Source organism: Apteryx rowi, unplaced genomic scaffold, assembly GCF_003343035.1.
Source record: "Apteryx rowi isolate R43461 unplaced genomic scaffold, aptRow1 scaffold_7, whole genome shotgun sequence".
Lineage (NCBI taxonomy): Eukaryota > Metazoa > Chordata > Aves > Apterygiformes > Apterygidae > Apteryx > Apteryx rowi.
In genome coordinates, this window is record NW_020450982.1 from 6,660,295 (window position 1) to 6,676,051 (window position 15,757).

Here is a 15,757-nt window from a genome sequence, read left to right on the forward strand (position 1 = left end):
GCGTGAGCAGCAGGCTGATCTCTGCACATGGGATCCAGCCAGGACAGATCCAGCCTCCGGCCGCAACATGCCAGTGCGTAGCTGAAGCACAGCTGCCCTCTGCCCCAGGGGCACAGCTTCTTGCAGCAGTCACAGGACTGGGGCAGACTGCCTGCTCCCGTGAGAACCCCCACTGCTTGGTCAAAGTTAGGCAATAGAGACACCAGCCTTCCCCCATCCTGCTTCGCCTTGCAGCTAGATGCAGCCCTGGCTGAGACTGAGTCAGGGGAGCATCAATTCAGGCTGCTCGTGTCTCTCAGATGGGGGTGGAGGAGCTGAGAGCACACATCACTGCTAGAGGAGAGCGTGCAGACACATGTGCTCACACACACGTGGGCACATTTGCAGGCAGTGCCAGGCTGGCTGTATGCAGTACTCCATTGGCAGCCAGGCTCCAGGCCATTTGGGGCCAGGGAGCACACACCTGAGGCTTGGGAGCGCACACATTGCTCCCAGCTGCAAGAGTGCAGGCACAGGAACAGCTGTCCTGTTTCGGAAAAAGGATGGAGAGGAGGGGACCCCAGGACTAGTCCAGCTGGCGAGGTACAGGCAGAGGTTGGCCTGTGTATATCTGCTGGGTGAGGACCATGATGTCTGGAGCAAGGCCAAGATGACCTGGGCAACCACAGAGCCCGAAGTGTGGATAGCAAGGCTGCACGAAAGGAAGCCGGGTGCATCCTGGGCAGGACACTGATGTGGGTAACGCAGCTGGGAGGAGGTGCCTGGGGCTGAGGGCAGCTCTCTGCTGTGGCCAAGTGCATGCCAGCAGGTGGGCAGGAGGTGAACACATGCATGCATGAGGAGGCTTGTCACAGGGGGCCTCCAACTCCCTGGTGGCAGAGAGACCCTGCCTTCTGCAGGATGAAGCCAATGGAGGGAAATCCCTGCCATCTCCTCCAGTCACCTTCCTACATCCTTCTTCCATGCCTGCTGCTAAGTACTTGCATTTCTCTGCCTTTAATCCACAGGGAGGAGGGATGGGAAGAACCCAGAAGACCTGGGAAGAGAGTTTGCCTGTTTTCAACAGACTGCAGCAGCTCCCTGGGTTTCCTCCTGCTTTTGTCCTAGAAGGCCAACTGCCCTGACACTGGCCGTAGCTGGTCAGAAAGCCCCACTGGCTTGAGGATGGGCTGGACCCCAAACTGGGGGGCATGGGGTTTCTGCCAGAGGTGCAGAGCTGAGTCCTGTTGGATGAGATGCGGAGGGAGGCGTGGGGAGCCCGTGGCTGTGATGTGCCTGCAGGAAAGGACTCCTCCAGCAACATGCTGGGGAACATGCCCATCACTGAGGGACTTCATGGCCTCTGCTTATTACTGAAGAAACAGACAGCAAAACCAGCTTGTATGAAACCCGATTATTCAAATTTATTAACATCAAGAATTATGCAATGATGCTGTAGATTTTTTTTTATTAACAAATAGAAAACAGACTGTATACAACAGTGACCCCTACAGCACTATGCATCCACAAGGTAAAAATGAATGTGTCCTCCAACATTACCAACCCTGAATTGCTGATTTCAACGTAGCTTGGATTCTTAACATTCGGAATACATGTGATAATACAATTAGATACCCTTCCACCACCTTTATTCATAACTCAATGCACTCAGAAGAGAGCTGCTCACTCCCTGTCTTTAGTGCAAGTGTGATATAATAAGGAGTATTAATATATAGTACCATTAAATTAAGTCCAGTAGTCTTGCCACATTGGTTCATTAGAACATCCTGAAGTAGCGGAAAGTACAATATTCTAATGACTTTTAACATTTGCAGGATAGCAGAAATTATAGATACACCCAACCTCTGAAAACATGTGTACTCCCCCTCCCCTTCCCTGCAGCACCCTGCTTTCCAAAGAGAGCCTGACAGCTCTGCTCTGGCATCAGCTGGGATTGTGCTCCTTGCCTTTGGAAAATGCTCCAATTCAGGTGACAGAAYGGCGCCTGCACGCGCAGAACTGCAGGATTAACAAAAAGGGCCGTGTCTCACTGTTTTCACCCCATCCCCGGGGAAGCGTGGGACGCACTCGCTTCTCCTGCCCCCTCCCCAGCGAGACACGCAAAAAAAGGATCCAGAGCCAGGAGCCCAGGATTTCGGGTCTCTCACAAACAAGGCGATGAAAACTCACGTCATATCGGGATCTGCCAATACACACGGTCACTGGATTGGTTTAACACTCATTGTAATAGGACTGAACAGTTTCCAGCTGACAAACGGGACCGCTTCTCCAGTGATCCCACATGCCCTCCCAAACCTACTCAGGAAATAATGGGGGGAGGGAAAGGCTAAAAAAATAATTGGTAGCTTAACTCCAGTTCCATGAAATTTCATATTCTACAGAGGATTAAAAAGCAGCCTACAGGGAATGGAGCTGGGCAGGAACCACAAGCCAGCTGCTGCAAATTACCAAGGAAGCTGCACTAAAATGGGCAGAACCAGCAGTGACTGGGCTGAAATAAACACAGGGCAGTAAAAAATGTTAAAGCAAAAGGAAATTAAAAAAAAAAACCCAACTCCCAAAGGTTTGGTGGGTCCAGTTCTGCCTGGGCAAAACATTAAGACTTGCAAAAAAATAAAAAATAAAGAGAGGAGATTATAAAAACCACTAGTAACTATTTTACATGTTTAAAAAAAAGATCCCATTCCACCCACCTAAAGCCTCGCTGTGAAATGCAGTCGCGTGAGAGAGGGCGAGAGATGCACATGAGCAGAAATTCAGCCAGAGACTGGAAATGCTTTTGGAGTCGGATCCCCTCGTTTGGCGCTGGGGCGAAATTCCTAAATGCCGTGGTCAGAACAGGTTGGCGTGAAGGTCTACTGCCTCGGCAGCACCTCGATCTGTACAGAAAGACTGAGGAATGGGCGGCTCTGGCTCAGAGGAACCCGTCTCCACTCCTAGACATCCCCACCGCGACTGGAGGAAAGCACTAGTTACGTTGCATAGTGGTCAAAGCTGCCAAGATACTCCAGTGCCGCTCTGTAGCACAGCTGGTACTGGTCCTGCAAGGCAGCAAGGGGGGACACATGAGAAGCAGGGACTCAAGGACACCAGGCAGTGGTGTTTTCACACGCAGAGACCCACAGCTCCCCTCCCTCCTTCCACGGATCACCCCAGGGAGACCCATGTGCAGGGTGGCAAATACCCACAGTCTGCACCCAGCAGCAATGGGGCCAGGCACACTGGACTGAATTAAACAGGGCAGAGGCTGGGCATGGCTCAGCATTAAACAGGGCATGATTCAGCTTCCAGTGGAAACCGGCTCTGCTCAGCTCCAGGTTTTACACAGTTCAGGGCTCAGGCTGGTCTTCAGCACTGTCCCTTTACACGTGATCCCTTGGGGACCTTTAGTCCTCCTGTCACCTGCAGGTATCTGGCCAAAAGCTGCATGGTCACAGGGAACGGGGGGTTCTGGGTCTCACGGGACCCTGGGTGGTGAGCTGCAAGGACCAGTGATCCTGGGAGGTGAGGAAGCAGGCTTTGCCCCAAGTCCAGCTCTATTGGCCCTGGAGCCCTCATGGGAAGGGGGCTTTGGGACATGTATCTAGCAGCCTAGCTGGCCAGGGAGCTCCAGGCTGCTAGTCTGACTCCCTGGGCAAGACCTGCTCCCAGTGGCCACAGGGAGGCAGGGGCACTCACCTCTGTCTGCACCATGGCTGGCCGCTGCGTCCGCAAGGTCTTCACTGTCTGGAACATGTCAACTACCCCCTCGTAGCGCATCCGTTCCAGCACAATGCTCAGTGTGATGAACACACCTGTGCGCCCGACCCCAGCACTGCATGGAGGGAGCAAGAGGTGTCATTAGAGACCCACCAGCTCCAGCAAGGGTCTGCAGAAGTCCCTTCCCTGCATTGCTAGTAGGAGCAGCACAGGTGTCCCCAGCTTGCGGAGCACAGGGAACCTGCTCAGTGGGGCCAGGAGAGACCACAGGGATATTGCCAGCCAGAGATGCCCTCCTAGCCCCATGGGAACCATTGATTCTACCTTGCCTCTGGATCTAGCCATCACTGCACCCTGTCCTGTGCAAGGACTCTTCCCAGGAGGTATGAACCAGTGCCACTAGGGCACTGGGTTAATCTAACCACCCTGCAGAAAGGCTGTCAAGGGGCTCCATGGATGCTGCCGCCTCCTCATCCCACTGGCCTCTTGCCAGTGGTGTGCAGGGGCAACACAAGGTGTGGGGGAGCTGGCAGCTGCTGGGGTGAGCATGGGTGAGGACACCTCTGTGGGCTCTGACCAGGGTGGAGGTGGGTGCTGACCTGTCCCCCCCACTCACCTGCAGTGCACCGTGATGGGCCCATCCTGCCCAAACTGCTCCTTGGTCTTGTGCACCTGCCCAATGAAGTCGATGAAGCCCTCTCCTGTCTTTGGCACTCCCTGCTCAGGCCAGTCTGTGAACTGGAACTGGCGGATGGTCCGCGACTGGCCGTCCTGCGGGGACAGGGGCGTTACACACGAACTGGGGGGTAGACAGAAAAAGGGTCTGATCTTGCTCCCCTCAAAGCTGGTGCTGCTGACCTGCTCCCAGACTCCCTGACCCAGGCCAGGCGGGAAGGTGGACAAGCCACAGGTGAGCCCAGGCAAATCTTGCACCCTCACTGCTCCTGGGTGGCTGAGCTGAGCAGGGCCTTTGGGCACCCACAGGGTCCRTTGGGTCACCGTCTTGGTCCCGTCTGGGGCCCAGCTCCACCACAGGACAGTGTCTGCTGTCACTCAAGGGTCCTGTGCCTGGTCAGATGCTGCACACAGACTCCAGTTGCTGGAGAGTCAGTGTTAAACAGCTGCCCATATGTGTGTCACACAGGCAAGGCAGGGTCTGATGCTGATAGGGATCAGCGAGCGGCTCCCTGAGCATGACACAGCCAGCAAGAAAGGAACTTGTGGTGAGAAGGTCAGCAGGGGCTAGGCAGCAGCTCCGGTTGTCTGCAGCGCTAGACACCGCATTGCTTTCTGGTCGCTCCAGGAGCTGCTGCACACTCCCCTTGCTGGCTGGGGCATGCAGAGGTGAGGCAGAAACGCTGGAGGCAGGTGAGCCAGGGAGCCAGAAGCTGCACTCACCCTGGCATCTGTGACCTTGAACTCCCGGAGGATGTACTGTGGCATGTTGTACTCTGCCATGGGATCCACCACGAAGTACTGGTATCGGGCAGAGCGCTCTGCGGGCCAGTACTGATGGCACTTCTCCTGTGGGTGAGGAGCATGGTGAGACGTTAGCACCGACAAGCTGTCTCTCCTCCCCCCTGCTCTCTGGGAGCATATGTGGCCGCAGGGCAGCAGGATCTGCCATGGGACACCGGTGCTGGCAGCAGTCTGCAGTGGCTATCCATGCAGGGCAGGCTCCTCCAGGCATGCACACCCTACCATGCACACTGGCCCATCGCTCCCTGGAGGGATGCGGGGCTCAGCCCTGGCTCTCTGTTCCTTGCTCTGTTCAGAGTCTTGTCTCTGAAGTCAGCAGCGAGAGCTGGCTCTCGCAACCCAGCTGTGGCACGCGGTGGTCTGCACAGCAGTGATGCTGCCATATGCAGTGGGTGCTAGCTGAGAGGCCRGGGCAGAGGGGGGCAGGAGTGACCCATGTGCACAGGATGACCCAGAGCACACTGTGTGCTATCAGATGGGAGCTACCAGGCAGGCGGGGTGCTGGCAGAGCACCCAGGCCAGGCAGGGTACTGCCCACCTTGCTGTGCCAGCAGGGCTGGGCTCAGCACTACCCCCCATGAGGCTTCCCTGTCCTGTGCGATCCCACCTGGCACGTCCCTTGCTGCTGGCAAGAGCTGTCGATTCTGCACAGCCAGGGGTCTGAGCCTCCCCACATCGCCAGGAGCACAGAAACGCTCCCCCTCTTTGGGAGATGAAGAACCAGGGCCTCTCTCCAGCCCCAGGGGGGACAGGAGCAGAGGGGATCCCCTCTTGTGGGCTGCATGTCTCGGAGCTGCTCTCAGCTGCTAGGACACTGACAGGAAGCCAGCCTGGAAGGGCCCGTGCTGGGGACAGACTGCAGACACACGGACAGCACCCACACAGCCCCCCTCTCCCCTGTGCGTGATTCATACCCGGCCCATCTCGCGCAGCTTTGTCAACATCACCACGATGGTGGAGTTGTGCTCCCAGAGCATCCGCCAGAAATCCTCCGTGGTCTCCGCCAGCGGTCCTTGTGTGGCGATGTAGGCCTTCTGCTGCCTGCGACAAACAAGACGGTGCTCAGACCAGCTCTGGGAGATGGCCAACAGCCTGTCTTTGGGGCTGGCCTGCCTGGAGAGCTGCAGGTGGGTGGCTCTGTGCAGCGGGGAGGCAGGGCTGACAATGTGGCCGCAGGAGACGAGTGTCTAGGGCCGGACCACGGACTCTGTGCAAGGGATGGACCTGCCCAGCATGTGTCCTTTGAGTGCTCACCACAGACACAGTGGGCACAATCTGGCACAGGATCCAGTAAGGCTGCCAGACCTTGCTGGGGTGACAGTGTCACCAGCCCAGCCAGTCACCCAGTGCTGGAAGATGGCATGGCCAGTTCCCCTGAGGGAATGCTGGCGGGTGCCGGCAGCCCCTGGGAATGACCTGTCTCTCCTAAAGCTTCGCTCTAAAACACCGAGGCTGCCGCCTGTCCCTGCTGGCCCAGGGACCTGCTCTCCCACCAGTTTGGGTTAGTGGCACCGAGGATGTGGGTGGCACTGCCTGGGAGCAGGGAAAAAGAGATGAAGTGGGGCATGGCTGGAGCAGATTAAAGGTTACTCYGAGAGGGGCCAGGGGCAGTGTGCGGGTTCCCCGGCTGGCTGGCGCTCCGCTTGGCATGTGGCCGGCTGCGAGAGCAGGGCTCTGGCGCAGCATGCCGGGCTGCAGCCACGGGCCCGCTTCACCACTGCGGGGCGCCGGAGCCCGCACGATGAGGGGCGGCATCCGCAAATCTTGCATTTCATCTTTCCACTGGTGCTAAAAATTAATGAACGTGCTGCAGGACAGCTGTAACGTGCGGGATGAAGACAGGGGCTGCTTCAAGTTGGATTTATAAGACATGATAAAAAGCAGGGAGTGGAGGTGCACCAAGAAACAAAAGAGCTAATAAAGATGCAGCATCAGTGATGTCTGCAGGACCTAGGGCCAGCTGATCTCTTTAGATAACACTGAGGAAGATTGCTCGGTTCAGAGGAAAGGACAGGAAGAGATAACAGAACTCTTTGGGGATGGGATAGGTAGCACATGAAATGTTACCACCTGCCGTGCTGGCAGCCCTTCCTCCGTAGCATCGCCAAACAGCAAAACCAGCATCGCTCTTAATCACGGATTAAGACACGACACGGAGGCTGCAGCCCGCCTGCCAGACACCAGGCTGCCCAGGGCGGGTAGCCATGCTAATGATGCAGTGCTGCATGGCTCGCAGCCACCTGGGCAGGAAGGAGCGGAGACTGCTCCGTGACAGCTTTTCCCCAGCCCCTTCGTCCTTCCCCATTACACTGTCCCACCCTGGGAGCCTGCCTTGCTGCCACCTTGCCGTGTTGAGATGCTTACAGGGCAGCTCCCCTGCTGCTCCTGTCCGCTCTAGCCTCCACGTAGTCCTTCCCTCTGGAAACCCTTCTTGGGCTGGAGCAGGGAAGGAGGCAAAGAGCCACYAACCTGGATGCACCGACATCTGTTCCCTTTGGCAATGCCTTTTGCTGCTGGGAGGTCACCAGCCCATGAGCAGCRTTTGGGCAGAGCCATGCTGGAGTGGGTGACCCTACTGTGATGGTGCACAGAGAATCACAGGCACAAGCCCTGTATGTGCGCTGTCAGGATTCGGTGGCTGGTCTGGATTACTGCCCAGGGAACAAGCTGGGAAGATGTGGCCACTGGGTTGTTTCCCTGCATTCTCCTCTCCTGGCACTTGGCATTCAAGAATGTGATGCCAGCAGTTAGACAGAGAAACCGTAAGTATTATTCTCCTGCAAGATCTCAATTCTTGCTGTTTAAAAGGTATCTTGGGGAGCAGAACCTGGTGATGGGCTTCCCAGTGTCCAACACCAGCTCTGCCTGAAGATCCACAGAAGCCACAAAATCAAGATGCGGGACAAGGAGCCTTGGGCTTCTGCTGCAAGCACAGCTTCCCTCTCTAGTTGGTAGTGAAGGGGGGCAGGTTTATACCAGACGCCACAGATGCAAAATGCATGTCAGGGATATCTAGCAGAAGGTCCTGTAAACCACTGCAGGAGCCAGCACAGTCTCCTGCTTCAGCCATGTGGGCATCTGTCTGCCCTGACACAAGCAAGCCTGGCAGCTCTCACTTGCTAGCAGTCTTCACACATGGTAACTAGCACTGGAGCTTCTGAAAGGATGAAGATAGATAGAATGCAGCAAAGTGATCCCCAACACATTTCCAGGCTGTCAGGGCCAGTCCTCAGCAAAGAGGAGCAGGCAACTCTGCCCAGGTTCCCAAGCAGGCAGGAAGGGCTGGCCCAGGCACCTAAGGTGGCCCTTACCTGTATCCATCTATGAAGCTGGCATTGATGTAATCAGAGCCCTCGACACCCCGGATGGGCTGCAGACAGACTCTCGTCAGCTCGTATGGCATGATGTTCACGAGGCGGTTCTTGAATTTGTTGCATGGGAGGTTGGCACTGATGAAACGTGAGGTATGTGCTTTAGAGTTGGCCAGCAGCTGAAAGCAGAGGAGACCAGTCAGAATCCAGGTTGGGGACGCAGCAACCAGGGGGTGAAATTGGAGCTCTGGACACAGGGGGAGCAGGGCAGGCAGGAGGTGCCTGGGGTGGTGGGGCCGTGCTCTCTGCTCTTGCGGAGGGACAGCCCCGGAGGAGCAGGTCTTTCCGAGCCAGATGGAGGGCTCTGCCATCATGTTACAAGGAGGCAGGCTGCACCTGCCTGCTCCATTTCATACCAAATCAGTCCGTTTTTCAGTAACGTGTCAGCCCCTCTGCCGTGGACCATCCCACACCTAGCTGTGGCATGGTCTTGTTGCTGGCTTTCAAGGCACAGCCACAGGCGCCAGCAGCTCCCCTCCAGGAGCATCACAGGGGAGTTGCCTGCACTGACAGGCTGGTGCAGCCCCAAAGCACATCAGAGACCCACACCAGCTCTCTGACCCACAGAGGACCATGACATGAAGCTGTGCACCGTGCTGAACGAGGGACACAGGCTCAGTCCCGTCAGGGAAGGAAGGCTTTCCATCCCCCAACAAAGTCATGCTATTTACTTCTCACCCCAGAAGAGCCCAAGAAAAATGTGAAACTTGTGACATTTTTAGGCAACAAAGATCTATTTTGGGTTACTGTGAGACATTTTATGGTTCTCTTCAAGCCCTGCAAGCTGGAGTCATGGTAAATGTGTTACCTAGATTTGCTGGCAGAAACATTCAAACAAAAGTTGCTCCTTTTTCTTTCTTTCTTTCTTTTTTTTTTAATCAAAGGACTCTCTCCAGCATCTCTTGAGCTGCTGTTCTCGCTGTGTGTGGCAGCTGGTCCTTGGCAGAGGCTCACTGTGGGAGGACTGGGTTGCTCTCTGGGGAGCGATGCAGCCATGCGAGACCCTCCTGTATCCCGCTCTCCCAGGGTTTCCTATGCAGTATGTATGGGGGCACTGCCAGGGTGCAGAAGGGGCCAAGTTTTATTACTGTTCCAAAGTTCGTTCTTTTTTAGAACAGAGTCGCCAAAGTTGAACCTAATTCTGTGGGTCCCTTGAGGTGTTTCTCAGGGAAGGTGTCACCATGAGACACAAATGCAGCACACTGGGTTCTGCCACCGTAAGTGTGACACGTAAACCTCCCTCTCTTTCTTTCATATGCACACACACACACAAAAGGAGGAGATGCTGGATTAAAGAATTTTCACCTCAGAGCCCAGGAGGTGAGCCTTGCAGAYGTATGAATACCCACCTGTCCTCTCCCCATCCAATACCTTCCTTCCTACACATGCACAACTCTGTGAATTTTTCTGCTCTTTTGAGAGAAGTAGCTCCCTTGCTCTGTGGAGATACTTCTACTGTCCCAAGCCCTGGGCACCAGCAGCTCTGGTGACTGCAGGACAAAGTTGCTCTATCTTTCTCAGTTTATTCAGAAAGTCAATATTTTGCTTCTCTTGCTCCTTTATCAGTTGGTGGGAATTCCCAGGGTGAAGCTGTATTGCTGCAGTTCATTTTGAGGCCTGCATGCTTTGCTGCCTCCCTGCATGAACTATATTCCCTCGCATGAGTTCACTGGACTAATGCACCTCGTCTGAGAACACGGGCACTTACCAGAGCTGTTTTCCATCTCCAAGGTTGTAATAAATACATGCAATGGGTGGTCACGGACAAACATAGCAAAATGGGGGCCTAGCTTTTTAAAAACAGTATGCCTTAAAACACTGCCTTCACCAATTCTAGACACTGAGGCTTGGTGTCTAGATGGTTAAAGGATAACAGAGCTCAGCATTGAAGAAATGAGACTATAAACGTCTCACATATTTAAATTGGAGCCGTTTCCAGACAAGTTGTTCACAGTAACATCAATTATCACTAACACGATCTGCATCTGATTTCAGATGCAGCTCCTGCTGCACAGTGAACCTAGAGCTCAATGTGCTGCTGCGAACTGCGCATCCATCTGCCTTTTATATTCTCCCCAGAAACTGCCAATCTGGGAGGGACCATGGCCAACACAAGCTTTACAATTCAAATGTATTTTAAATCATTGCCTACCTGGTTTAGAAACGTACAAATGAGTAACTGTGTATGCAATAATCCATGGCTCTCCTTTCCCATCCCCTGGGTAAGCCACTCAGTGAGGCTATGTGAGCAGGGACACGGCCCCGGGGAAAGGGGTGCTAGGGCTCTGCCACCAACCTTGAACTCCAGCTCCATCGCAGTAACGCTCTCGCCTGGAGGGACCTGGGTCAGCTTCTGGATGTGAGCAAAGAGGTTGCGTGCAGGCACCTCGGTATTACCACATGTTGCTGCCTCCAGCAAGGCCTCGTGGATGAAGATGTATTGGTCCTCTGTCTGCACCATGTAGTTGCGCTGCGAGCGCATGCATGTCACGTGGCCGTAGATGTCCACTGTTTTCTCATGCTTCATCCGCTCCAGCATGGCATCAATGACAATGAAGCAACCAGTTCGGCCCACGCCGGCACTGTGGGAACAAAGCACAGGGCCTGAAGTGATGCTGCCTCCTGCAGACACCACGCCAGCTCCGCTGCCACTTAAGAGAGCACCTGGACCCCAGAGTGCACAAAAGCAGAGCAAAGGGTGCTCCCCGCACTAAAGGCAGATGAGCTGAGCAGCAAACGAGAGGTGGCAGGAGGAGGGAGACAGGTATGGGAGAGTGCGGGAGGCAACTCAGCCCTTCTGTTGTTTCCCTTCTACTGGTGGAGCAGAAAGGACATGGTGTCACTCTGCYGGTCCAGGCAGTGGCTGGCAGCACCTCCACAGGGGAAGGAGAAATGTGTTTAGCACACGGGAGAGCGACAGCGTACATGTGCAAGGAGTCAGAAGACCTGGAATCCAGGCTGGGCCCTGGTACCAGTGAAGTCCACAATTTCAAGCCTGCTTGTTCCCTAATCTCAGACACTGTTTCCTAACCMAGAAAACAAGAGCCAACTCTAGAGAGAACAGTCGAAAGGGGAGGGAGGTCATGCATTTCTCCACTAAGCATTTTGCTCAAGCACTAGACACCTTTCTGTGTCTGTCRGAAAAGCAGTAGCAATCCTCAAACTGCTCAGCCCCAGAGCACCCCCAAAACAACAGATATGCTGCCTTGACATGTAACACAGGGAGAAATATGAAGATGGACATTTCCTCATTTATGGTGCAAGACAGATCCTTAACAGGGCTTTAATACAGCTTGTTTGTGTGTTAATTATACCTCACTCCCATCTGAAACGGAGCATGAAAGAAGAGTATTAAACACTGCTGCTAAGGCGTATGCTGGAACAGCAATGATGGAGTGGTTTGCTTAGTAATAGTCCCCACTTGACTGGTATAAATAAATCTCAGGCCAGATAAGATGCTGAACCTTAGCAGACTAATATTTTTGCTGAAAGAGCCCCCTTTCTACCCTGCTGAAGAATTCTACTGTAAATACTATGSATAAACATTTGCATAAGTAGCTGCACGCATGTCTGTCCATGCTGTACCTCTGAAAAGTACCATACACTTATGCTGAGCACATTCACATTATTTTTGAACTCTGCTTGCTCTTTTGCAAGAAAAAGCGTGTTCTGAGGCTCTCTGTAGAGTAGCACTGTTTAATCTGATAGAGCAGCAGCAATACAAATTTCACCACTGTGTTGCTGCCACTAGCTACTGACCTGTTCCCYGACCAAGTATGCAGCGAGGGTTATGCTGCCGTGTAACCTTCCCTGCAGGAACAAGAGTCACCGCTTTTAGCTGGACAACTCAAGACTCCTGTAGCCAGAAGGCATGTGCCCAGGTGCAGTTTTGCAAACACACAGACCTACCTGCAATGGACAACCATGGGTCCAGCATCTGGTGGGTTACAGGCCTTGACCCGTCGCAGGAAAGCTAGGATGGGGGTAGGGTATTCTGGTACCCCGTGGTCTGGCCAAGCCATGAACTGGAACTGTCGCAGTTCTCGCTTCTCGCTGGAGCCATTCTGGTGAAGAAAGTTCAAGAGGAGTTTAGAGTGCACATAGAGGGCTTTTGCCACTGAAAATTTGCAGGCCGAGTACAGGCTCCTTGCAAGGCCTCCATACCCATGGATGCTCCATGGAAAAGGCCAGGTGATGAAGCTGTGGAAAGCCAGCTGATGCTGACAGCAGAGCAGCTCTGCAGGACTGGAGCAGCCTAGCGGGAAGGGGGAAYGACTCCAACCTCACAGCATGGGGTCACTGCCCTTGCACTCACCACATGCTCAGGGAAAAATGGGCACTGGCCACAGAAGGGCCACAGCAGCAAGTTTGCTCTCTGCTCCTCCAAATCACAGGGTCTCTACAGGATGGCTGGATCAGTCCCGCATCCACAGCGGTTGTCCTTCTYCTGTCTCAGCGTAGTTGAGCGATGTATTGCAGCTACGTGGTAGGGCTGGCTGGGTGACCGCTGGGGGCAAGATGCCTTCCCGGGGCGTGAGTGGGTCCCCACCACGGCCCTGCTGTGCTGTCAGCCATCATGGCCCAGACTCAGTTATGCACAGAAGCAGCCTGCTGCAAACCCTGTTTGCATTGCTGCGACACGCTGCTGCTAGCACTGCCTCCTGGGATTTCCAACCACTAATGAGGTGTGCAGCAGGCAGGAGAGAAGGGCACGCACGTCAGCACGGCCCCTCCATTTGCATTATTAGCGACAGGAGTGCTAAAAATTCCCTGCTTCCTATATTGTCTCTCTAATGGGAGGACAGCTGTTACAAGTACACTCGCCAGAGGCAAGCACGGCCTCTGCTCTGTGGCCCCATCGCAGGGTCTGCATGCATACAGGAGAGCATCAGGTCTCCTGGCCAAAATCCAGCAGCAGTCGGATGCACAACCGGCAGCTGATCTCTCACTGCAGCCCAGCTGTGAGAAATGGCCTGTGTGTGGGCTAGCCACGCAGCCGGCTGGGCAGGCACAGAGGGCTTCCCCTGCACGGCACCCCACAGCATCTGGCAGTGGCAGAAGGGCCCAGCCACCGCACCGCCTGTGCGCTACCTGCAGCACAAACAGCCTGAGCCAGCGCCATACCTTGTACAGTGCAAAGGTCCGGACGGTGTAGGTCGCCAGCTCGACTGTGTCCAGCAGAGTGACCTGGATCATCCCATAGGTTTCTGTACCCCGGCTCGGCCAGTACTGGTCACACTTTACCTAGAGGGAGGAGAGGAGGAAGAGTCAGTGCTGGGCTGCTGGCTAGGGCATCTGGGGTGAGGAACAGGGCTCTGCCTTCCAGAGGGTAACAGTAGAAAGGACTCACTGTGCAAGAGATCCTAAGCACTGGGATTTCCTTTTTCCTGAATGTCACAATCTGCAGCAGTGGCARGACACCCTGGGCACCTTTCCTAAGATCCACATTCAAAGAGGGGATTTAGCTTCTGCAGACAGTGGCAGGAGGTGGCAAAGGGGGTCAGGCCACCAGGCACAGCAGCAGCAAGAGCACTACCAGGTGCAAAGAGAGCATGCAGCACCAGTAGAGATTTGTGCCTGTTGTAATTTTTGTCTTCTGTCTCCTGTAGGGAAATATCAGGGTCTTTGGGGCTGTGCTTGCAGTATCCCTCCCAGCCTGAGCTGCCTCCAATTGAGAGCAGGCCAGTGGCACCGGGCTGCAGGGCTGGTGGGAGGAGAGCTGGTGAAGCACTGCCGGAAAAGCGGTGGTTTGTCTGGGAAAGGCTCTCCTCGAAGGGCTGCCGAGGCAAGGCAGAGATGTAGCCTATGTCCCCACCAGGCCCCTGCTCTCCCAGCCCAAGGTCTTTGACCCGCAGCACTGAGCTGAGACAGGGACACGGCTCTGGATCCAGTGTGGTGGGGCATAGAGAAGGCACAACCTTCCCCCAGCAACGCCCCCAGCCCCATGGTGGGCCCTGCCAGCCTGTCCCCCGGACAGCAAGCCACCCTGATGAGAGATGGGATCCAGCCCACAGCCAGGCCTCCAGCCTGGGCGCTGCACCCTCTGGGCTGAGCCCTGCCGCCCTTCTCACATCGCCACAAGATCGAGTGCACTGTGCACCCTCCAGAAATGCCGGCCTGCCCTTCTGGCAGGCACTGCCTCCCTTGAAATCCAAATCTCCTATCTGCTTCAAAAATTGCTCCACAGCAAGGCACAGATGCGAACTCAGACACAGCCAGGACTTCTTTTCCCCCTGCGAGAAGACTCAGCCCAAGGCAAAACCATCCCTTAAACTGCTTCCTAGGGGCAGCGTGTACTGCCCCATTACAGACACCGTTGCTCCCTCGAGACCACCAACCCTGCCAAAACGTGCCTCTCCCCCTCCCACCCCATAGACCAAAAGCCTGGGCAGTCTGAGCTACCGGTCACAGCTCCTGCTGCAAGCTGGGTGCAGCGCCCTACGCTGGGCCAGGGCCCCAACCTGCTGCCCCCTTCATCTCCCCACCAACCCCTCCCTGCTCGCCTGCCCATGCCCTCCTCCTCCTCGGCTATTCGCAGCTCTGCATTTACAAACTACTCCTCCAGTTTCGCTGTCACCAGCCTGAGCTCCCTCTTTAATTTGGCACCCTGAGCTCCCTGTTTACCTTGGCGCCCGGCTCCCCTGCCCCGCGGAGCCACAGCGCCTGGCTGACAGCAGAAAGACTTCATTCCCACCCAAGTGCACACCACCGAAAATGGTTTCCCGCCCTAGGAGAGAGGAGTGAATGGAAGATCATCTGTGCTTGTCAAGGAATAGTAAACTTAATTATTAGCCGAGCGTGTTTACAGGGGAATGTGTGGGATGGGAAACAACAGGCTTAATTAGAAATCAATGGAGTTCTGCCTTTTAATTGAAGGTGCTTTTGGCAGGGTGGGGTTGGTAAGAGCAAAGAGCCCAACTCCAGCACTCGAGCTGCTGCTGTGCCGCATCCCGGGGTCACAGGGGATGCAGCTGCCCCTACCTTTTTGGGTCTGGGCTCACTAAGTGGTCCTGTGGTGGAAGTGCCCGCAGCAAGGCTGCCTGACGGTGCTGCAGGAGTCGGGGTGGTCTCCAGCCCCCCCAGCCCTGTGCGGGGCAGGACTCGGAGCAGCGCTTCTCCCCCTGCTCCGGGGCGACCTGCTCTTCCAGCCGCTCTGCAGGCCTGGAGCTGTGCTCACAGCCAGCGTGCTCAYGGCGTGCCGGGCCCTG

At 55.2% G+C, this 15,757-nt stretch overlaps 1 protein-coding gene across 1 annotated transcript in view; it reads right to left on the reverse strand.

Annotated features, from left to right (window-relative positions):
- Window positions 1–1,378: 1,378 nt before the first annotated feature.
- PTPRF (protein tyrosine phosphatase, receptor type F) overlaps window positions 1,379–15,757 on the reverse strand; it is a 300,767-nt gene continuing 286,388 nt past the window's right edge. Inside the window, exons 28-36 of the mRNA XM_026086910.1 lie at window positions 13,674–13,793; window positions 12,459–12,613; window positions 10,846–11,131; window positions 8,490–8,668; window positions 6,093–6,219; window positions 5,098–5,223; window positions 4,316–4,470; window positions 3,679–3,814; window positions 1,379–3,041 (exon numbers count right to left, since the gene is read on the reverse strand). Coding sequence (XP_025942695.1) covers window positions 2,973–3,041; window positions 3,679–3,814; window positions 4,316–4,470; window positions 5,098–5,223; window positions 6,093–6,219; window positions 8,490–8,668; window positions 10,846–11,131; window positions 12,459–12,613; window positions 13,674–13,793 — 1,353 coding nt within the window. The 3' untranslated portion in view covers window positions 1,379–2,972. The remainder of the gene's footprint in view (window positions 3,042–3,678; window positions 3,815–4,315; window positions 4,471–5,097; window positions 5,224–6,092; window positions 6,220–8,489; window positions 8,669–10,845; window positions 11,132–12,458; window positions 12,614–13,673; window positions 13,794–15,757) is intronic.